Below are 23,691 nucleotides of genomic sequence, written 5' to 3' on the forward strand. Positions count from 1 at the left end.
TTAAAATTCATTTGTGGGACATGGGTGTCGCTGGTTGGTCAGCATTTATTGCCCATCCCTAGTTACCCTTGAGAAAGTGGTGGTGAGCTGCCTTCTTGAAACGCTACAGTCCACGTGCTGTGGGTTGACCCACAATGCCGGTTAGGGAGGGAATTCCAGGATTTTGACCCAGCGACTGTGAAGGAATGGCAATACATTTCCAAGTCAAGATGATGAGTGGCTTGGAAGGGAACTTGCAGGTGGAGGTGTTCACATGTATCTGCTGCCCTTGTCCTATGGAAGTGGTCGTGGGTTTGGAAGGTGCTTTCTAAGGATCTTTGGTGAATTGCTGCAGTGCATCTTGTAGATAGTACACACTGCTGCTACTGAGCATCGGTGGTGGAGGGAGTGGAGGTTTGTGGATGTGGTGCCAATCAAGCAGGCTGCTTTGTCCTGGATGGTGTCAAGCTTCTTGAGTGTTGTTGGAGCTGCATCCATCCAGGCAAGTGGGGATATTCCATCACACTCCTGACTTGTCTCTTCTAGGTGGTGGACAGGCTTAGGGGAATCAGGGGGTGAGTTACTTGCTGCAATATTCCTAGCCTAGGTTGCATATTTGGCCTACTCCTGTTCCAATTTCTCATGTTTTTATGTAATAGCATTTTGGTAGTGCTCTGGATCTGTGAGTAATTCTCATGATAAACACAGATGTGGCTGTTATGATCTTTAGTATTCAAAGCTTAATGGTTTGAATCTATGGTTCATATGTCACTCAGAGAAAGGGGAGCTAGTGGTAGATAGACCACAGCCTCCTAAGTCTGTTACCATCTTTGTGGGTCTTAGATGAGATTGCCCCTGGTTAGTATTTACAGGCATTGCTGGAGGCAAGGCTGTTGGTAAACCTTACCTCGTATTGAATACTATACTATGTACAATACAGGTTTAGCACGTGGCTTTTAGAACTATCCCTCAGCACACTCCTGTCATGTGATCGTACATCATTGACGATGTAGGTGATCTTATTTACACATTTAACATTAACAAAGGAAAGGAGAGGGTGCAGAATGTAGTGTTACAGTCATAGCTAGGGTGTAGAGAAAGATCAACTTAATGCAAGGTAAGTCCATTCAAAAGTCTGATGGCAGCAGGGAAGAAGCTGTTCTTGAGTCAGTGTATCTTTTTCCCGATGGAAGAAGGTGGAAGACAATATGTCCGGAGTGTGTGGGGTCCTTGATTATGCTGGCTGCTTTTCCGAGGCAGTGGGAAGTGTAGACTGAGTCAATGGATGGGAGGCTCCCTGGTGCCTTGTGCCGAGTGAGTGGACAGATAGAATACAATGTGGAAACATGTGAGGTTATTCATTTTGGTAGTAGGAACAAATGGCAGAGTATTTCTTAAATGGTAAGAGATTAGAAAGTGTAGATATACCAAAGGACCTGGATGTCCCATCAATTGGTCACTGAAAAATATTATGCAGGCACAGCAAGCAATTCGGGAAATACGTGAGCCTTTAGCGCAAAAGGGGTTGAGTATAGCTTTGCCTTGCTTCAATTGTACGGAACCTTGGTTTGACGGCACTTGGAGTACTGTGTGCAGTTTTGGTCCCCTTACTGGGGAAGGGAAGGATATTATTGTCACAGAGGGAGTGCAATGAAGGTTCGCCAGACTTGTTCCCAGGATGGCCGTGGTTCAGAGATCAGCATTCTGGTGGTTTCACCAATCTCCCTGATGTTGTTCTCAGCTCTCGCAGAGGTTGTATAAGATGGGTTGTATAAGAGGTTCACCATGTTCTTTCTTGGGCCTTTCAGAGTTAGGATTTACAAATACTGCTGGAGGTACAGCTGTTAGTAAATCAGGGGTGCAATTCTTCAAAAAAACAATGCCATTTTCGCAGAATGATTCCCGCCATGTCAGTTGGCTCAATCCCAAACGCAAACCTCCCCAATTTACTCATTTTTTGGAGGGAGGGTGATTGAGACGGGCGGTGCCGACATGGCCTGCAGGATGCCCAACCTCAGATTAATCTTTAAGGTCCCCCATCACTGGCAACAATGCCCCCCCTCTCCATCCACTTAATTGCCAGCATCATTGCACCCTCCCTCATCATTGGCATCAAAGGCCAGCCTCCTGGACATGTGTGTGAATCCCGCCATGGGCTGGCCTATAGGGTCTTCGGCCATAGCGGGATTCGTAACTGCACGAGTGGGGCTGGAGAATCGCCCTCTTGACTTTTTACCGAATAGTATACTATGTACTGTACAGACTTAGCATGAGTCTCTGCATAGAACTCTCAGCATATTCTATTCTCATGTGATCTTAAATCACTGATGATGTAGACTATCCTAGGTACATCTTTAAAATTAACTCTTTATTCTGCACGAAGGGTTACATTTGCCCAGTTAACGATGATTGAACCCTTAATGAAATCCCGAGTATCTGATTAAACGTGAGTGCCCGAGACTTGTGAAGGTGTGTCACTTTAGGGTATGCACTCTGCCCTCTTTCATATAAAATGTGCTGCCCATCGTAAATCTTCCTGTCAATTTTACAAAGTATTTGATGATAATTCATTGACGCGTTCAACCTTGCTTCTTGCCCGGATAGTTGGGGACAAGATAAACAGCTGCCTGCTGAATAAGAGGTGTCTTTTTTCATAAGAGAAGCTTTTCAGTTGATGTCATGCTAACCTTTAAACATCCTGAAGTGTCAGCCACAGCTACAAGTGTAAGATAGAAGAGGAATCAGATAGTGTAACAATCACACCAGCCGGTAAGGAGAACTCCATACCTCTTTGGAATATGACACAGTAATTTAAGCTTTCGCAATGATGCATTTCCAGCAATACCATTTAGTTTTATATCAAGAATGAATTGCACATGAAGAAAATACATAATTTTAACACACTTTCCCATTTTTTATATACTATAACCTTGACATCTTTCTCCATTCCATAAAACTAATTCTGTCATCGGTTTTAGGACATCCTGGCCAATATTTATCCCTCTGCATTAAAAAAGATAACCTGATAATTCTCACATTGCTATTTCACGGACCTTACCGTCTGCAGGTTGGCTGCTGTGTTTCCTATATAGGAAAAAACATGGAAAATAGGAGCAGGAGTAGGCCATTTGGCCCTTCTATCTGCTCTGCCATTCAATGTGATCACACCAGATCCTCTCTCTCAACACCGTACTCCCGCGCTCTCCCTATAGCACTTGACACCTTTCGAGTCTAGGATCAGAATTTTACCGGCAAACCGGAATCGGAGGCTCGGAGTATGGAATTCTCCATTGGCCTCAGGCGGGATCGAATGGACCCTGGGCTGACGTGACGGTAAAATTCCGCCCTAGAAATCTATCTATTTCCTTCTTAAATCTATTCAGTGACTTGGCTTCCACTGTCTTCTGTGGTAGAGAATTCCACAGGTTCACCAATCTCTGAGTGAAGAGATTTCTCCTCATCTCAGTCCTATATGGCCTACACAATATCTTGACCCCTTGTCCACGCCCCCCCCCCCCCCCCCCCCCCCCCCCGCCAGTCAGAGGAAACAACATTCCTGCATCCAGTCTGTTCAGCCCTATCAGAACTTTATACGTTTCAATGTGAGACCCCCCTCTCATTCTTCTAAATTCCAGTGAATACAGACCCAGTCAACCCAATCTCTCCTCATGGGATCGTCCTGCCATCCTAGGAATCAGTCTGGTGAACTTGTGCTGTACTCCCTCTATGGCAATTACATCCTTTCTTAGATAAGAAGACCAAAACTGCACACAACACTCCAGGTTTGGTTTTACCAAGGCCCCGACAGTTGCAGTAATAGACATTCTTGCTCCTGTGCTCCAGCCCTCTTGAAATGAAGGCCAACATACAATTTAGCTTCATAACATGACAGTGGCTCTGGGCTGGATTTTCATGGGGTCAGGGAGACTGCATGGAGGGGTGAAAATGGCAGCCGGGATCCAATTCTAGGATTTCCAATGTCATTCCCGGGGTTTCTGATTTTCGGCAGTGCAGTTTAAGGGTGAGGGCAGGTTCGGGAAGTGAGCCTGCAATCTATATTCCAGACCTGGCCGAATCTGTTGCAGGATATGTCCTAGGTCAAGTCTTCGTTCGAGTGCTAGTCCTCCGCAATTTTCATGCACTTAACCCAGGTTTTCAAAGAGTTGTTGCTCACAGCACCTCAGAGGTATTGTAACGATAGTGTGCATGACGGAACCTTTTGAAAGGTAAGTTCACAAGGTCCTCCTCATGCTCCTTGCCAAAGTATAACCCCATTCCTTATGGCCCTCATGTCTCCCATGCCAAGATATGTCCCTGCAAATACGCACAATGGCCTCTCTTATTCCCCATGCTAAATATGTCCCAAATCCCTTACGGACCCTCAGGCCCCCGATGCCAACATGTGGCCCCCACTCATAACCCATGGCCCCTCATGCTCCATCCATGCCAAGGTATACCTCCCACCAAAGCACTATGGCTTCTTTTGCCCCAATGCTAAGATAATTTCCCCATCTACCTCCTCTGGCCCCTCATACGTCCCTATGACAAGCTACGGCACTTCCATGGCTGTACATCTACTATACACTGTATAGAGCCAATGAATTGTGTAGTGACATAGGATGTGTTTAAAAAAAGCTTCAAAAAATAGCCATTCACTGATAAGTTATAGTGGAGGCAGTGGCATAGTGGTATTGTCATTGGATTAATAATCTAGAGACCCAGATAATGTGCCAGCGACCCAGGTTCGAATCCTACCGTGGCAGATGGTGAAATTTGAATTCAATAGAAATTTGGAATTAAAAGTCTAATCATGATCATGAAACCATTGTAAAAACACATCTGGTTCACTACTGTTCTTTTTACAAGGAAACCTGCCACCCTTACCTGGCCTGGCCTACATGTGACTCCAGATCCACAGCAATGTGGTTGACTCTCAACTGCCCTCTGAGCCCCAGAGTTCAAGGGACAATTAGGGATGGGCAATAAATGCTGGCCCAGCCAGTGATGTCCACATCCCATGAATGAATAAAAAAAACTTTCCACTTTTTCTTTAAAAAACACTCATTTTACTACAGGCCAATAAAAGCTGGGATGTTTAAAGGCTTGGGAAAAAGATAAATTTCATTTGGTTGATTGATGTGTGGCAGCATCATATGAGCAGCACGGCAGTGATGGGGAATGGTATTGAGTAGATTGCTGGGGCCGTAACAGATATCTTCATATCCTCTTTGACCACAGGTGAGGTTTCAGAGGATTGGAAATTGGCCAATGTTGTTCCCTTGATTAAGAAGGGAAGCAGGGATAATCCAGGAAATTATAGGCCGGTGCGCCTGACGTCAGTGGTGTGGAAGCTTTTGGAGAAGATACTGAGGGACAGGATATATGCGCATTTGGAAGAAAATGAATTAGTTAGTGACAGGCAGTATGGTTTTGGACAGGGAAGGTAATGTCTCACCAACTTCATTGTGTTTTTTGAAGATGTGACAAAGACAATTGTTGAGGGAAGGGCTCTGGATGTAGTTTATATGGACTTTAGTAAGGTGTTTGACAAGGTCCCACATAGCTGACTGGTACAAAAACTAAAATTTGGGGTGGGCTGGCTAGATGGATACACAACTGGCTTGGTTATATTTCCACTCCATCTGACGAAGGAGCAGCGCTCCAAAAGCTTATGGTATTTGCTACCAAATAAACCTGTTGGACTTTAACCTGGTGTTGTGAGACTTCTTACTTGGTTATAGAAGACAGAGTAGCAGTGGAAGGGTGTTTTTCAGAATGGAAATCTGTAGCTAGTGATGTTCCTCAGGGATCAGTGCTGGGAACTCTGTTGTTTGTAGTATATATAAGTGATCTGGAGGAAAATGTGGGTGGTCTGATTAGTAAGTTTGCAGATGACACGAAGATTGGTGGAGTTGCTGATAGTGCCGGGAATTGTTAGAGGATGCAACAGGATATGGATGGATTGGAGACTTGGGCACAGCAACAGCAGATGGAGGTTAATCCTGATAAATGTGAGGTGATGCATTTTGAAGGATCAAATTTAGGTGTGAATTATACTGTAAATGACATAACCCTTTGGAACACTAGCATGCAGAGGGATCTGGACGTGCAGGTTCCCTAAAAGTGGCAACACAGGTGGCCAAGGTGATTAACAAAGGATATGGCATACTTGCCGTCAATAGCAGCCAGGGCACTGAGTACAAGAATTGGAAAATCATGTTGCAGCTGTATAAAACCTTGGTTAAGCCGCATTTGGAGTATTGCGTACTGTTCTGGTCACCACACAGAGGAGGAAAGTTTAAGGGAGATGTGCGGGGGAAGTTTTCATGCAGAGTGGTGGTGCCTGGAACGCGCTGTCAGAGGTGGTGGTGGAAGCAGGCACATTAGCAACATTTAAGAGGCACCTGGATGGGTACCTGAATGGAGGGATACAGACCGAGTAAGAGCAGAAGGATTTTTAAATAAAGTTAGGGCATCATGATTGGCACAGGCTTGCAGGGCCGAAGGGCCTGTTCCTGTACTGTACTTTTATTTGTACTTTGCTCTTTGAATTTGGCACTCAGCCAAATCTCTGATCACTCCAGCGGGCCCAGAGAATCTCAGTTTCTCTCTCTCTCTGTAGATACTGCCTGTCCTGCTGAGTTTTTCCAGCGCTTTCTGTCTTTCTTTTGGTCATCTTCCCTAATAGCTGGTATTTTACGACCTCGCTCGGAGAATTCCGTTCTGCGAGCCGGGCGGACGTGGCGGTAAAATTCCAGCAAATATCTCCTCCTGTGGCACAATGCCAAATTTTGCTTTATAATGCTCCTATGAAGCTTCTTGGAAGATGGTATTACATTCAGGGTGCTATATAAATGCAATTTCGTGCTTGGTATTGGAGGTCCTCATCCATGTTGAAGTAAAATACCGTTACTCTTGAGATCCTCCCACTTTAAATGACAATGGAGATCCCAAGGGGGAATGATTTATTTGTATCAATGGGAAGGAAACTTTGCTTCAAAACTCCTTTGGAAGCACCTTTTTAAGTAGGTTTAACAAACATGCAATTGGGAGATGACGTTGTAAATACTTTAATTCACGTAGTTTTTTTACAAGCCAACAGTCATTAAATATTTCTGATCACTGTTCCACCATTTTGACTCAGATTTGGCACAGGCAGAGTCAATGTTCTTAAATGAAAACAGTTCAAATCTCGGTATGAATCTGTGCCATTTTAAATGACGGACTTTAAAATGGTAGATAACTGTTTATGGAAACAGAATAGTTTAAATGCTGCTGGCTGGCTGACACAAATTCCTGTTTTGCTGAATAACCTTTCCAAAAGTCTAAGTATATACAAGAAGCAAACTACGAAAGTCTCATTGCAATGAAGCTTCTCATGCCTGTGGCATGAATAAGCAGCCGTATTATTGATTTCAGTGCACTGGTCTCGATTGCAAGTATATAATATTTCAGAAGGCTGAGTCACTTGCTTTCTTTAAAACAGAGGTAAAGAGATGGTTCCTTTACTCGGAGGAATGAGACCAGAAGTTTGATTTGATTTATTATTGTCACATGTATTAACATACAGTGAAAAGCATTGTTTCTTGCCAGCTATACAGACAAAACATACCTTTCATAGAGAAGGAAATGAGACAGTGCAGAATGTAGTGTTACAGTCATAGCTAGGGTGTAAAGAAAGATCAACTTAATGCAAGGTAAGTCCATTCAAAAGTCTGACAGCAGCAGGGAAGAAGCTGTTCTTGAGTCGGTTGGTATGTGACCTCAGACCTTTGTATCTTTTTCCCAAAGGAAAAAGGTGGAAGAGAGAATGTCCGGGGTGCGTGGGGTCCTTAATTATGCTGGCTGCTTTGCCGAGGTAGCGGGAAGTGTAAACAGAGTCAATGGATGGGAGGCTGGTTTGCGTGATGGATTGGGCTACATTCACAACTTTTTGTAGTTTCTTGCGGTCTTGGGCAGAGCAGGAGCTATACAAAGCGGTGATACAACCAGAAAGAATGCTTTTTATGGTGCATCTGTAAAGGTTGCTGAGAGTCATAGCTGACATGCCAAATTTCCTTCGTCTTCTGAGAAAGTAGAGGCATTGGTGGGCTTTCTTAACTATAGTGTCGGCATGGGGGGACCAGGACAAGTTGTTAGTGATCTAGACACCTAAAAACGGAAGCTCTCGACCCTTTCTACTTCATCCCCATTGATGTAGACAGGGGCATGTTCTCCTTTACGCTTCGTGAAGTCGATGACAATCTCCTTCGTTTTGTTGACATTGAGGGAGAGATTATTGTTGCCGCACCAGTTCACCAGATTCTCTATCTCATTCCTGTACTCTGTCTCGTCATTGTTTGAGATCTGACCCACTACGGTGGTGTCGTCAGCAAACTTGAAAATCGAATGGGGAGGAATTTGGCCGCACACTCATAGGTGGACAAGGAGTATAGAAGGGGGCTGAGAACACAGCCTTGTAGGGCACCACTGTTGAGGATTATCATGGAGGCAGTGTTGTTGCCTATCCTTACTGATTGTAGTCTATGAGTTAGGGAGTACAGAATCCAGTCGCAGAGGGAGGTGCTGAGACCCAGGCCACGGAGTCCACAGAAGTGGGATATTTGGCCCATTGAGTCTACTTCACCATTCAATGAGATCATGACTGATCTGATATAATCCTCAACTCCCCTTTCCCACCTTATCCCCATAACTCTTGATTCCCTTATCAATTAAAAATCCATGTAAGCCTTGAACATACTTAACGAGCCAACCTCAACATCTCTCTGCGGTAAAGAATTCTACAGATTCACTACCCTCTGAGAGAAGAAATTCCTCCTCACCTCAGTCTTAAATGGGCGACTATTTACTCTGAGATTATGCCCTCGGTCCCAGACTCTCCCACAAGGGGAAACAACCTCTCAGCACCTACACTGTCAAGCCCCCGAGAATCCTATCTGTCTCAGTAAGGTCGCATCTCATTGTTCTAAACTCCAATGAGTACAAGCCCAACCTACTAAACATCTCCTCATGAGAAAATCCCTCCATATCCGGAATCAACCTAATGAACCTTCTCTGAACTGTCTCCAATGCCAGTATATATTTCCTTAGATAAGGGGACCAAAACTGTTCACAGTATTCCAAGTATGGTCTAAACTGTTCACAGTATTCCAGGTGTGATCTAAATAGTGCCTGGTGTAGTTTTAGCAAGACTTCCCTATTTTTATACTCCATTCTCTTTCAAATGTAGGCCAAACTTCCACTTGCTTTCCCAATTACCTGCTGAACTTGCGTGCTAGCTTTTTGTGATTTATGCACGAAGACTCCCAGATCCCTTTGTGCTGCACACTTTGATATTTTTCACTTGGCTGGAACCTATGATTATTTTCTGAAGCAATGGAAGATCACTATGGCCCATTTATCCTTTCTTAATAGGTTATTTGCCATATTTGGTAACCATCCTTATTTGAAGCTGTTTTCAAAAGAAAACCAGACTGCAGGCTGAGATAGTGGATATCAGCTCTTCAGATCAGGTGGACTGTGCAACATTCAGCTGAGTCAGGAGTCGGGGCTGTAATCTATCAGAACCGTGTTGAATAGCGACACTAAATCATTTGGAACCAATCAATCAGACTTGCTTTCTCTCAGTTGTGGCCCACAAATGTCAACAGAGGAATGAAAAAGGATGATTCTGGGAATCAAAGTATTATTTGGTTTCCAAATGAGATATTTGCAACAAATCAGCATTTGCTATGAATTTTAAAAATAAAGTTTGCGTTTTTCTCGAGAGCTTTCTGGGATGCGCCTCTTTTGTAAAGGTTGATAGTTCTTCCAGACTAGTTGAAGCAGTTTTCTTTTTAGGTAAGGTAATGCTCCAAGGGATAAATGCATTAAATAGCTTTTCTGTCACTTGTTGCAGGATCTGGGACAAAAGTGGACACTGGGGTCAGGGTGGCAATTTAAAAGAATGGGATTTGAAACACAATAGGCACCAAAATGTATCAAATCTGTTATCAGAAATTTCAGGCAGAGGAACATACAATCAGACCCCTGCAAAGATAAATCCCATGGCTTTATCACTCCCTTCAACAATTTCTAATCCTGCCTCTCCAGTTATTTATTGTTGCAAATATTTAGTTCATAATTCATGTTTCAGAATATAACCTTTAGTTTTAGCAATTATAGTTTTAATGTCGATAAATGGTTGAGAAACTGGTAAACAATCCAGGAGTAAATGCAAATTAAAAAAGCTTGGAGTTAATTACAGTCAAAAGCTAACCTATGTTTATCTTCAAGGTCAGAGTTAAAAGTAAATGCTGAACAATGGATGACCCATTTCTGGGACCTTCCACTAGAGTTGGGGGACAGACTTTTCCGGCCCTACTCATAGAAATCAAAGAAATCATAGAAACCCTACAGTACAGAAAGAGGCCATTCGGCCCATCGAGTCTGCACCGACCACAATCCCACCCAGGCCCTACCCCCATATCCCTACATATTTTACCCGCTAATCCCTCTAATCTACGCATCCCACGACACTAAGGGGCAATTTTAGCATGGCCAATCAACCTAACCTGCACATCTTTGGACTTGCCCCAAAACCGGAAAATCCCCCCCCCCGGGGCAACAGATCTTTGCATGGTCCGCCCCCTACCCCGCTCGCTACGATTCCCATGGCGGGCGGGACGGGAAAATTCCCCCAGAGTATCTATCGTTTCCATAGAAAGTAATAAAAAGCTAGCAATTCTGGAAAAAAGGGGGTTGTAAAACTCCATTAGGGATGGAAACATAATGAACCTTCAAGATTGTTGTAATGTATAAAGGAACTAGGAGTCGGGGGTCGGGGGGGATGGTGAAGTGGGGGTGCAAAAAGCAGAACTGAGTTCATAGCATAAGTAATTCTAAACTATAATGTTAAGTTAATAGTGCTTTGTTCTGTTGTTTAAAAAAACATGAAATCTTGTAGTGTCGTTATGTTGTTTGATTGCAGGGTGTTCAGATCTCTCTTTAAATATTAATAGTCCCTAACAGAATTGTAACAATGCTTACTACAGTAAAAGTAAGCAAAGCCATAAAGGGCACAGTTGGCTTACAATAAGTCTATGTCCCACTGCGCTTTCAGTCTAACACTCTGTCCTCAAATTTCCTGAGGCACATATTCAGATCTGTTTTGGGACAGTCATGCTTTTGAGAGAATTGCCAGCTTTTTTTGTGGTGGATAGTTTCTGGTAATTTTCTAAGTTTGTTTGCATACATCATCTACCCCACACCTTTCCCTTACAATATCCAATAATCTCCCCTCCCTCCAGAAGTACATATAATTGTAATCTTGTACGTTATCCTAGTTATTCACCTAATCAATAATTTGTTGCACAAATCTCTGTGGATAAAAAAAAGTGAATTCCACCAGAGTTCTATTCTTTTTCTCAAATCCCAGTTTTAATTCATTATGTCCATAATGTGTGAGTTAGGTCGATTGGCCATGCTAAAATTGCTCCTTAGTGTTAGGGGGATGTCAGGAAGATTAGTAGGGTAAATATGTGGGATTATGGGGTTGGGGCCTGGGTGGGATTGTTGTCGGTGCAGGCTCGATGGGTCGAATGGCCTCTTTCTCCTCTGTAGGTATTCTATGATTCTATGTCCTGGTATTTAAATCCTTCACCAACCTCCTTGTACTAGTTTCGTTCCTTTCCTTCAAAGTTTTTAACACTGTAATTAGATCATGACGAGATCACTCATACAAAAATAAAACTCTTAAACTTTACTCGTATCATAAATTCCAATGTCCCAAATCATCTCTGTCGCTCAACTCTGTGCCCTGTCAAGGATATTAATGTTGTGCCTGCGATTAGGTGACCAGAACTTGCGTATATCTATAAATGGGATCTATCCAATCCTTTGCACAGCACTGTTTAAATCCAGCCATTCAACCAATTGCAAATGACACTTTTGTTTTGGCATGATGGAGCAGTGGTGGGGGAGGGGGGTTTAGAATCGGGGTAGTGGGGGTTCTTAGTGATGGCTACGCCATATCTTAGCCACGCACTTAATGTTCTTTCAATAAATCTTCAAATTAGTCTGTGCCGACATGGAATGTTTCCTTACTCATGCCAAACTAATTTTAGGTCAGTAAAGAACATGATATCATCGCTTTAATCTGCATGCAGTTTGTTATGGAGCTCTTTTAGTTGGTTTGAAATAGGCTTGGAATCTAAAATTCCTTGCATTCTTGCATTGCCCTTTTCAAATTCTTTTCTGCTTCTACCAATAAGAATTTAAATCTGTTAAGAGAAGATGCATGGTTTTCTCTCGAGGATCGCCTTGTGACGAAACTTCAAATATATGCATGTGAATGTCTGTTTGTTCCTCTAACCCATATCTTTTTTGCCAAAGGCCCTAACCCCAATTGAGTTGATGGATGATATCTGAACTGTGTACACTGACATAAATATAGTCCTGTTTAATTCCGGTTACTGTTTCAGAATTTTGATGCCATGATCATAATGAATGGCGGAGCAGGCTCGAAGGGCCAGATGGCCTCCTCTTGCTCCTATCTCCTATGTTTCTATGTATGCTTGAACCTGGGTCCCTGATGCTGTGAGGCAGTAGCACTAACCATTGTGCCACCATGCTGTGGGGGGCAGTACGATGGCACAGTGGTTACCACTGCTGCCTCACAGCACCAGGGACCCAGGTTTGATTCCCAGCTTGGGTCACTGTCTGTGTGGAGTTTGCACATTCTCCCCGTGTCTGCGTGGGTTTCCTCTGGGTGCTCCGGTTTCCTCCCACAGTCCAAAGATGTGCAGATTAGGTGGATTGGTCATGCTAAATTGCTCCTTAGTGCCAGGGGGACCAGCTACGGTAAATGCATGGGATTATGGTGATAGGGCCTGGGTGGGATTGGGGTCGGTGCAGACCCGATGGGCCAAATGGCCTCCTTCTGTACTGTAGGATTTAATGATTCTAATTAACTCCATTCCTCTGATGGAGAATCATCCAGACTTGAAACGTTGGCTCTATTCTCTCTCCACAGATGCTGTCTGACCTGCTGAGACTTTCCAGCATTTTTTGTTTAGTGTCATCCCATTGTCAGCCCATTGCACTTTTCTGCTATGTTACAACTTCCATTATTAAGCAATGGAACTACTGACCGGCTAAATGCTCATAACTGCTCTAATGTTTACCTGGTATTTAATTTTTATATATTTATCTTGACAAGAATGACCTATATTTTATGCTCGTGCTAAAACTTTCTGATGTGCGGATTGAATTTCTAGATAACACCTGGAAGTAAGGCATCGCTAGCCAACCTCTCTCCTGGTGATGTCATCCTGGCCATTGATGGAGTAAGTACGGACGCTATGACACATGTTGATGCTCAGAATAGGATCAAGGCTGCCTCCAATCAGTTAAGCCTCAAGATTGACCGGTTAGTATAGCGGTAGTGCATTATTATGTCATCAATAAATTGATGTGGAGATGCCGGTGTTGGACTGGGGTAAACACAGTAAGAAGTTTAACAACACCAGGTTAAAGTCCAACAGGTTTATTTGGTAGCAAAAACCACACAAGCTTTCGGAGCTCCAAGCCCCTTCTTCAGGTGAGTGGGAATTCTGTTCACAAACAGGGCATATAAAGACACAGACTCAATTTACATGAATAATGGTTGGAATGCGAATACTTACAGCTAATCAAGTCTTTAAGATACAAACAACGTGAGTGGAGAGAGCATCAAGACAGGCTAAAAAGATGTGTATTGTCTCCAGACAGGACAGCCAGTGAAACTCTGAAGGACCAGGCAGGCTGTGGGGATTACAAATAGTGTGACATGAACCCAATATCCCGGTTGAGCCGTCCGCGTGTGTGCGGAACTTGGCTATCAGTTTCTGCTCAGCGACTCTGCGCCATCGTGTGTCGTGAAGGCCGCCTTGGAGAACTTTATTCTAATAATACTTACCCGAAGCAGTTCCGACGCGCCACAGCGAAAAACCGCACGACCTCCTCAGAAGACAAACACGGGACATGGTGGACAGAGTACCCTTCGTCGTCCAGTACTTGCCCGGAGTGGAGAAGCTACGGCATCTCCTCCGGAGCCTTCAACATGTCATTGATGAAGACGAACATCTCGCCAAGGCCATCCCCACACCCCCATTTCTTGCCTTCAAACAACCGCACAACCTCAAACAGACCATTGTCCGCAGCAAACTACCCAGCCTTCAGGAGAACAGTGACCACGACACCACACAACCCTGCCACAGCAACCTCTGCAAGACGTGCTGGATCATCGACACAGATGCCATCATCTCACGTGAGAACACCATCCACCAGGTACACGGTACATACTCTTGCAACTCGGCCAACGTTGTCTACCTGATACGCTGCAGGAAAGGATGTCCCGAGGCATGGTGCATTGGGGAGACCATGCAGACGCTGCGACAACGGATGAATGAACACCGCTCGACAATCACCAGGCAAGACTGTTCTCTTCCTGTTAGGGAGCACTTCAGCAGTCACGGGCATTCGGCCTCTGATATTCGGGTAAGCGTTCTCCAAGGCGGCCTTCACGACACACGACGGCGCAGAGTCGCTGAGCAGAAACTGATAGCCAAGTTCCGCACACATGAGGACGGCTCAACCGGGATATTGGGTTCATGTCACACTATTTGTAATCCCCACAGCCTGCCTGGACCTGCAGAGTTTCACTGGCTGTCCTGTCTGGAGACAATACACATCTTTTTAGCCTGTCTTGATGCTCTCTCCACTCACGTTGTTTGTATCTTAAAGACTTGATTCGCTGTAAGTATTCGCATTCCAACCATTATTCATGTAAATAGAGTCTGTGTCTTTATATGCCCTGTTTGTGAACAGAATTCCCACTCACCTGAAGAAGGGGCTTGGAGCTCCGAAAGCTTGTGTGGCTTTTGCTACCAAATAAACCTGTTGGACTTTAACCTGGTGTTGTTAAACTTCTTACTATCAATAAATTGAAGCAGATTTACAGGGAATATCGACTTTTTTGTAAATAAACTAATTACGGAGTGGGGGAGCACAGTATAAAAGATTTCTCAATATAATTAACATTGGAAATGACTATTTTATTATTGACCAAATGGATGTTTGAGCAAAAGCGCTGTAGTCATTTCGGGGGGGATTTTGAGCCCGCACTTTCTGTCTGTGGGAATGGCAGTGCGCGCTCAAAATCCAGAAAGGGCGATTCGCACCAGTGAGTTTCCGAGTTCCCATCTTCCCGACCCCTCGCCGGCGGAGTAGCGTGAAACATGCCACGGTACTGCAGAAAGCGCATTTGAATGCATTAGCAAGCACTCTCTCCAGGACTTCCCCCTCCTTACCAGATATTCAGCGGGCGCCAGCGTGACATCACGCAGGCGCGGTTTACACCAAGTTCACACAGACATGAACCTGTCGTGGGGGTCTCCCTGGGGGCACAAAATATAGCTCCCAGCGGTGAGGGACATAGCCAGGCAGTGACCTGGCAATGTCCCCTTGAACTGTCCCTTGGCACAGGTTGGCACTGCCAGGTTGGCACCGTGCCCATGTCAACCTGGCAGTGCCAACATGGTAGTGCCAACCTGTGCAAAAGGACGGGCTCCAGCGGGAGCCGCATGCGTTGGGGGGTGGGGGGGAGTAATTTTTTTGTGGTGGTGGCCAGGAGCAGATGGAGGTGTGGAGGAAGCCAGTGATGTCAATGCCCATGGGGGGGACAGGTGGGCGATGGTTCAGACTGTGAGGTGGCGGGGGAAGGGGCTGATGATCGGGAGTGGGGGCTCCTGACCTCCGTTGTAGACTGTGGGGGCAAGTTTACTCAGGTTATGATTAGGGCGCCCTTTACAGATGGCGCCCCGATCTCTGAGCAGCGTGGCTTTATCTTTGTGTTGAAGCCCTGCCCCCCTGTATGCCGTTGTGAAACATGCCCTCTTGATTTTTATTTGAGAGTGTAGTGAGATCTGGAAAGAAAACCGACTGGTTTTCTCGCCGGAAACAACACTCTGCCACTTTTTGGTGAGATTACCCCCTTTGTGTCCCAGTGCTTCTTGCTTTTTGCTGCGCTGTGCATTTGATATAATTATCTTAAGTAGTTTGTAATATATGCCAAATAAACCAATAATGTCTTGAACGGTGAAAAACAAAATAAAAATGTTGAGGTTTTGTCTACTTGTATCCCAGGCCTGAAACTAAACTTTGGTCTCCTCAAGTCACTGAAGATGGCAAAGAAAATCCCTTCAAAATTAACTTAGAGGCTGAACCACAGGTAAATAATGCAGGAGGGACATTCAAATGTTTAAATTGCTTCAGACACACATGAGGCATACACGCTATTGCATAACTGTTGGGGCTTGTGATAAGAAAGCGAAATTAAAGCTGGTATTACTTAGCATCTTACCTGCTAATTTGCAATAAGACGTGTTCACTAAGGAAGTCACAGTGTCTGTTAGAGGAGAGAAAGTGCTATCATTACCCAGTCTGGCCTATTTGCAACTTTAGAACTACAATGGTGTTGACTCTTAGCTGCCCTCTGAAATGGCCGTTCAAACCATTCAGTTCGAGGGTAATTAGAATCATACAATCTACAATGCAGAAGGAGGCCGTTTGGCCCATCGAGCCTGCACCGGCAATAATCGCATCCAGGCCCCAGTCCCGTAACCCCCTCGCATTTACCCTGCTAATCCCCCTGACACTAAGGGGCAATTTACCATTGCCTGTCAACCTAACCCGCACATCATTGGACTGTGGGAGGAAACCGGAGCACCCAGAGTAGACCCACACAGACACCCGTGCAGACTCCGCACAGTCACCCGAGGCCGGAATTGAAACCGGGTCTCTGGCGCTGTGAGGCAGCAGTGCTAACCACTGTGCCACCGTGCCGCCCTCAACTTTAAACAAAATATCAAATAAGAAATTATTAGGGATAGGCAACAAATGCTGGTCTTCCTAGTGATGCCCACATCCCATAAAAAAATAATTTAAAAAATCTTACCATATGGCTAATTCACATACTTATAAAAAATAATCTTAACCTTTTATAGTTAGTGTAAAATCAGAAGATAAATAATGGTTGAAACATCAGAGTTTACACATCTTTAGGTAGGAAAGGGTACTTTCTCGGTAAGAAATTTGAGAGGAAATAGTGCTCATTAAACTAGGAAGAAAGGAGCAAACAGACTAGTGGCCGAGCCATTCATATCAGAAACAAGGACAAATAGCATTAGTGTTACTGCAGGAGTATAACTGAGGAGTAATTATACCGCATTATTTGGAACAGAAGTAGGCCTTTAGGCCTCTCAGGCCCATTTTGCCATTCGATTAGATCATGGCTGACCTATGACCTAACTCCATATATCCACCTTTGCTCTATGTCTCTTAACCAACATCCATTGACTAGAAACTGAACTAGACTAGCTAGATAAATTCTGTGGCTCCAGAGCAGGTCAAAGGCTAAGAATCCTGCGGTGAGTAACTCACCTCCTGACTCTTCAAAGCCTGTTCACTATCTACAAGACGCACAAGTCAGGAGCGTGATGGAAAACTCTCCAGTTGGCTGGATGAGTGCAGCTCCAACAGCACTCAAGAATCTTGACACCATCCAGGACACAGCTACCTCTTCCACAAACATTCAATCCCTCCAACATCGATGAACAGGGGCAGCTGTGTGCACTATCTACAAGATGCACCAAGGTTCCTTATGCAGCCCCTTCCAAACCCACAGCCACTACCATCTGGAAGGATACCGAGGAACACCACCACTTGGAAGTTCCCCTCCAAGTTACTCAACATCCTGATTTGGAAATATATCGCCATTCCTTCACTTTCGCTGGGTGAAAATCCTGAAACTCCCTCCCTAACAGCACTGTGGGTGCACCTACACCTCAGGGACTGCAGCGGTTCAAGATGGCAGATCATCACCATCTTCTGAAGTGCAATTAGGGATGGGCAATAAATACTGGCCAAACCAGTGACACCCACATCCTGCACATGAATAAAAAATAGACCTTTGCATAACAAACAAAAATCTATTATTCTTAACTTTAAAATGATAAATTGATCCAGCATCAGCTGCCATTAGTGGAAGAGAGTTCCAAGCTTCTAGCTCCAGTTGTGTACAGAAATGTTTCTTAATTTCACTCCTGAAAAGGTCTGCTCGAATTTTTAGATGATGGCTTCTTGTCCTAGATGCCTTAACCAACCAAAACATTTTCTCCCTATTCATATCTGTTCCCCTTAATACCTTATAACTTTGATGAAATAACTTTCTAACCTCCAAGAGTTCAGGGATTACAATCAAAATTTGTATAATCTATCCTGGTAATTTAACCTTTGAGTTTGGGTATCATTCTGCTAAATCTACACTGCAATCCCTCCAAGTCTAAAGATGTACAGGTTAGGTGCATTGGCCATGCTAAATTCTCCCTCTTTGTACCCAAACAGGCGCCGGACTGTGGCAACTAAGGGATTTTCACAATAATTTCATTGCAGTGTAAATGTAAGCCTACTTGTGACTAATAAATAAACTTTACTTTTACTTTAGGCCAATGCAGCCTTCCTGACATACAATGCCCAGAAATGCTCACAGTATTCCAGGCATGGTCTAAACTTTACATAGCTGAAGCATCTCTCTGCCCCTTTGTATTCTATTCCTTTTTCTTATAAATGCTAGCATTCCATAAGCTTTTTGATTATTTTCTTTACCTGTTCATGACATTTTAATGATCTATTTACATGAAATTCCCCCCTCCCCGCAACCCAAGTTTCTTCAGACCACCACTGTTTTGAGCTTTTCACCATTTAGAAAGCATCTTGTTTATTGTTTCTTAGGTCCAAGGAGGATGAAATACATTTTCTTCCATTGAAATCTATTTGCCGCAGTTTTGTCCATTCACTCAATCTACCAATATCTTGTTGTAATTTTAAGTTTCATCTACACTGCAAACGTTGCCATTTATCTTTTGTAATCAGCAAATTTGAAGGTGTGGCTTTCTGCCTCATTATCTAAGTGGTTAGGAGATACTGCAAAAAGTTAATGCCCAACACAGATCCATATGGGACACCGCTCGTGATATCTCGCCAATTAGATCACCGGCTTATTATCCCTACTCTCTGTCTCCTACCACTCAGCTAACTTCCCAAACAAGTTAATTGCCTTCAATTCCATGAGCTGCAACTGCAGCCAAAAGCCTCTTGTGAGAGACTTCATCAAAAACCTTCTAGTAGCCCATATAAATAAGATCCACAGACATTCTCTTGTCTGCGACTTCAGTCACCTCTTTAAAAATGCAGCCAGGTTTGTCCGTCATGACCTACCCTTTACAAATCCATGCTGACTCTGTGTGATTAGCTGAAACTTTGAGGTGTTCAGTCACCCTATCCTTTAATTATAGACTCTAATAATTTCCTGACAACAGTTATTAGGCTAACTGGCCCATAATTGGCTGATTTCCCTCACTGTCTCTCTCTTTCCTAAATCGTTGAATGACATGCACAATTTTCCAATTAAATTCCCACATCAAGAGAACTGGAAGATTACAGTTAGGGTTTCTGCGATGTTCTTGTCTACCCCTTTAAATCCCTGGGATAGAAAGCATCGGAGGATGGGGATTTATCACGCTTTAGCGCCATTCTTTTCTTCATTGCTGTTATTTGATATACATTCATTTTGATGAGACCCTGTTACTGATGCGATGTTAAGATTCTTGGGATGTGTGGCATGCTGATCTCTCCCTCTACTGTAAAAAAACTGACACAAAGTAATTTAAAGCTTATTTATTAGTGTCACAAATAGGCTTACATTAACACTGCAGTGAAGTTACTGTGTGAAAATCCCCTAGTCGCCACACTCCGGCCTCCTGTTCGGGTACACTGAGGGAGAATTTAGCACGGCCAATGCACCTAACCAGCACGTCTTTTGGATTGTGGGAGGAAACCAGAGCTCCCGGAGGAAACCCACGCAGACACGGGAGAACGTGCAGACTCTGCATAGACAGTGACCCAAACCGGGAATCGAACCTGAGTCCCTGGCGCTGTGAGGCAGCAGTGCCAACCACTGTGCCACCCCAAGTAATTATCTAGCATGTTCCACATATCTTTATTTCAATTCCATGAGCTGAAAATATTGTCCATCAATCAACCTACTTTGCTCTTGACCACCCTCTTTTTCCTTTATAATTGTAAAATATTTCTCTGCTGATTTTGATAACCCTTGCAAGTTTCTTTACAAACCTTTTTTTTTAAAGCTCTGTTTATCTGTTTTGTCATCCTCTGTTGTTCTTTCATGGTCATCAGGATCTGTGCTTTATTCCCCTGCATTTTTTGTATGCTTCTCCTTTTAGTTTTATAATTGAATTATAGCATCCCTACAGTGCAGAAGGATGCCATTCGGCCCATCAAGTCTGCATTATCTCTCTAACAGAGTATCTTATCCAAACCCTATCCCCGTAGCTCTATGCAGTTACCCTTCTAATTCCCTTAACCTATGCATCTTAGGACACTAGGGAATAATTTGGCCAATCCACCTAGCCTGCACATCTTTATGTTGTCTCTTGTCTCTTCAGTTATCCATGGCTGCCTTTTTTGACAAGTAAAGCTCCGCTTCTGCCATTGCTTCTGCTTTTGAGGTGTAAATTGGCTCTCTATCATATTAAATACTTTTTTGAACACCTCCCACTGAAAGCCCATTGTTTTAGCAGATTTGCCCCATTTGCTGTGTCTAATCTCTGTCTCATCCCATTGAAGACAGCTTTACCTAAATCTATCGTAGGAACTGTTTTGTGTTTCTCTCTTTCAAACATTATGTTGAACTCGAACATATTATGATCACTATCTGATAAATGTTCATTTTTCTTCAGGCTGTTCACCAAAACTGGCCCATGACTTGTCATGAAATCTAACATGTCATGTATCCTTGTTGAATACTAGACATCTTGTTACAGAATTCACTATCCTTCTGGCATGTGTTATTCTACTTATCCCAATCTTTATAAAAGTTAAAATCCCTCCATTAAAACCGCCTTTACAACATGTATGACAAATCACCGCATTTATTTCATGTTCCACTTCACAGCTGCTGCCAGGGGACCTTTACAGAGCACCCACTAAGATCTTAAATCTTTTTTCTAAATCTTAATCCTACCCAGTTAGTCTCCCCTGCCTGCTTATCTCTTGATATATCCTCTTTCACCATTGAAGTGATTTTACCCTTAATCACTAAGACTCTTCCCTTCCCTTCATCATTTCCTTTTCTTTCCTGTAAACCTTACAACCTGGTATATTTGGTTCTCAAGATCTTGTGATGCATTGGGTAGTGTTCCTACCTCTGAGCCAGAAGCTCCGGGTTCAAGTCCCACCCCAGAACTTAATGGCCAAGGACGATGCAGAATGCGCATCAACCTGCAAATCTTTCCAACATGCCAATGGCTGACGGTAAGAGTGGGAGAAACTCCTGGTCAGCCATGCTTAATGTGGAGTGGCGCCCTTCAAGCTACAAGCCCCTGGTGACAGACTAGCGTGACCTGTTCTAGGAATAACTAGCTATGGAAACAGACAAGAGCTTGCCTTAGTGCACCACTAGGTGTGGGAAGAGAGTTGAAATGGAATATTTAGTTCTCAGTTCTGACCATCTTGCATCCAGATCTTAATAATGGCGACCATCTCATATCATTCTCGATCTGCCTTTCAAAGGATGTCAGCTGGTCCCTTAATTATTAATTCCCTCGCAACTACCACATTACGCTTTTGAAACTAAGGTCATGATTACGAAGCAGCAGTGATCTCCAGGCTCCTATATGCTTTATTGACTTGGAAGATCCACTGAAATCACCTCAAAGGACTAGAGACGAACCACCAATGGTGCCTTTGAGAGATCCTCCAAATCTAGTGGTAAAAACACCTGGAATACTGTGAACAGTTATGGTCCCCTTATCTAAGAAGAGATATACTGGCATTAGAGGCAGTGCAGGGAAAGTTCACCAGGTTGATCCTGGGAATGGAAGGATTTTATTATAAGGAGATGTTGAGTGGGTTGGATCTGTACTCATTGGAGTTTAGGAGAATAAGAGGTGACCTTATTGAGACATATAGGATTCTCAGGGTGGGTTGACAGGGTAGACGCTGAGAGGATGTTTCCCCTTGTGAAGGAGTCTAGGACCAGAGAACATAATCGCAGAGTAAGGGGCCACCCATTTAAGACAGAGATGAGGAGTATTTCTTCTCTCAGAGGGTAGTGAATCTGTGGAATTCTTTACTGCGGAGAGCTTTAGAGGTTATTAAATATGTTCAAAGCTGAGACAGACAGATTTTTAATCAATAAGTGAATGAAGGGTTTTGGGGATAAGGCGGGAAGGTGGAGTTGAGGATTATCATATCAGCTCAGTCATGCTCTCATTGAATGGTGGAGTAGATTTGAAGGGCCGAATGGACACCTTCAGCTTCCATGTCTACTGGTTTCCCAACAGCAATGTCCTCTCCCAAAACAATTTTCCCAGTATCATAGTGATAATCATTCAGACGCACTCTGCTGGGCAGGACATGTCATTGATCTGTCTGACCGCTGACTCCCGGAGCAATTGCTCTACTCAGAACACAGTCATGTCAGGAGACTTATCGGAGAACGGGTGAAACACTTTAGCTTTCCTGAAGAGATCAACATACCCACTGACTCGAGGATTACCTGGCTTGTGACCAACCAAAACGGAGAAGGTTCAGTTAGGACGTCACCAAACACATGGAGAGATTTGATCAGGAATGTACAGGGTCAAAGGTGAGGTGTCAGAGGGAACGGACAAACCGCAAACCATCCCATCTACCCACCTGCTCCACATGTGACAAAATCTACAGATCGTGCATTGGAGTTACGTAGAAAACATAGAAACATAGAAGATAGGAGCAGGAGGAGGCCATTTGGCCCTTCGAGTCTGCTCCGTTATTCATTACAATCATGGCTGATCATCCAACTCAATAGCCTAATCCTGCTTTTTCCCCATAGCCTTTGAACCTAGTCAATCTCTCCTCATATACCAGTCCCGCCATCCCCGGAATCAGCCTGGTAAACCTTCGCTGCACTCCCTCGAGAGCAAGAAAATCCTTCCTCAGAAATGCAAACCAAAACTGCACACAATACTCTAGGTGTGGCCTCACCAAGGCCCTGTATAGTTGCAACAACACATCCCTGCTCCTGTACTCGAAACCTCTCGCAATGAAGGCCAACATGTCGTTTGCCTTCTTTACCGCCTGGTGCATCTGCATGCTTATCTTCAATGACTGGTACATGTGACTGGCACCCAGGTCCCACTGCACACTCCCCTCTCCCAATTTACAGCCATTCAGATAGTAATCTGCCTCCTTGTTTTTGCTTCCAAAGTGAATAACCTCACATTTATCCAAATTATACTGCATCTGCCATTGATTTGCCCACTCACCCAACCTGTCCAGATCATTCTGAAGGATTTCTGTAACCTCATCACAGTTCACCCTCCCACCCAACTTGGTATCATCTGCAAACTTTGAGATGTTACATTTTGTTCCCTCATCCAAATCATTCATATATATTGTGAATAGCTGGGGTCCCAGCACCAATTCCTGTGGTACCCCACTAGTTTCTGCCTGCCAATTTGAAAAGCACCCATTAATTCCTACTCTTTGTTTCCTCTCTGCCAACCATTTTTCCATCCATCTCAACACACTTCCTCCAATCCCATGTGCTTTAATCTTGCACGATAATCTCTT

The 23,691-nt window shown here is 44.0% G+C and overlaps 1 protein-coding gene across 2 annotated transcripts in view; it reads left to right on the top strand.

Moving 5' to 3' along the window:
- LOC144495119 (PDZ and LIM domain protein 3-like) overlaps positions 1–23,691 on the top strand; it is a 78,632-nt gene that overhangs the window by 16,939 nt on the left and 38,002 nt on the right. For both annotated transcript variants that reach the window (XM_078215046.1, XM_078215047.1), the window contains exons 2-3: positions 13,236–13,387; positions 16,144–16,228. In XM_078215046.1, the coding sequence (XP_078071172.1) occupies positions 13,236–13,387; positions 16,144–16,228 (237 nt within the window). The remainder of the gene's footprint in view (positions 1–13,235; positions 13,388–16,143; positions 16,229–23,691) is intronic.

Source organism: Mustelus asterias, chromosome 6 (genome assembly GCF_964213995.1).
Source record: "Mustelus asterias chromosome 6, sMusAst1.hap1.1, whole genome shotgun sequence".
NCBI lineage: Eukaryota > Metazoa > Chordata > Chondrichthyes > Carcharhiniformes > Triakidae > Mustelus > Mustelus asterias.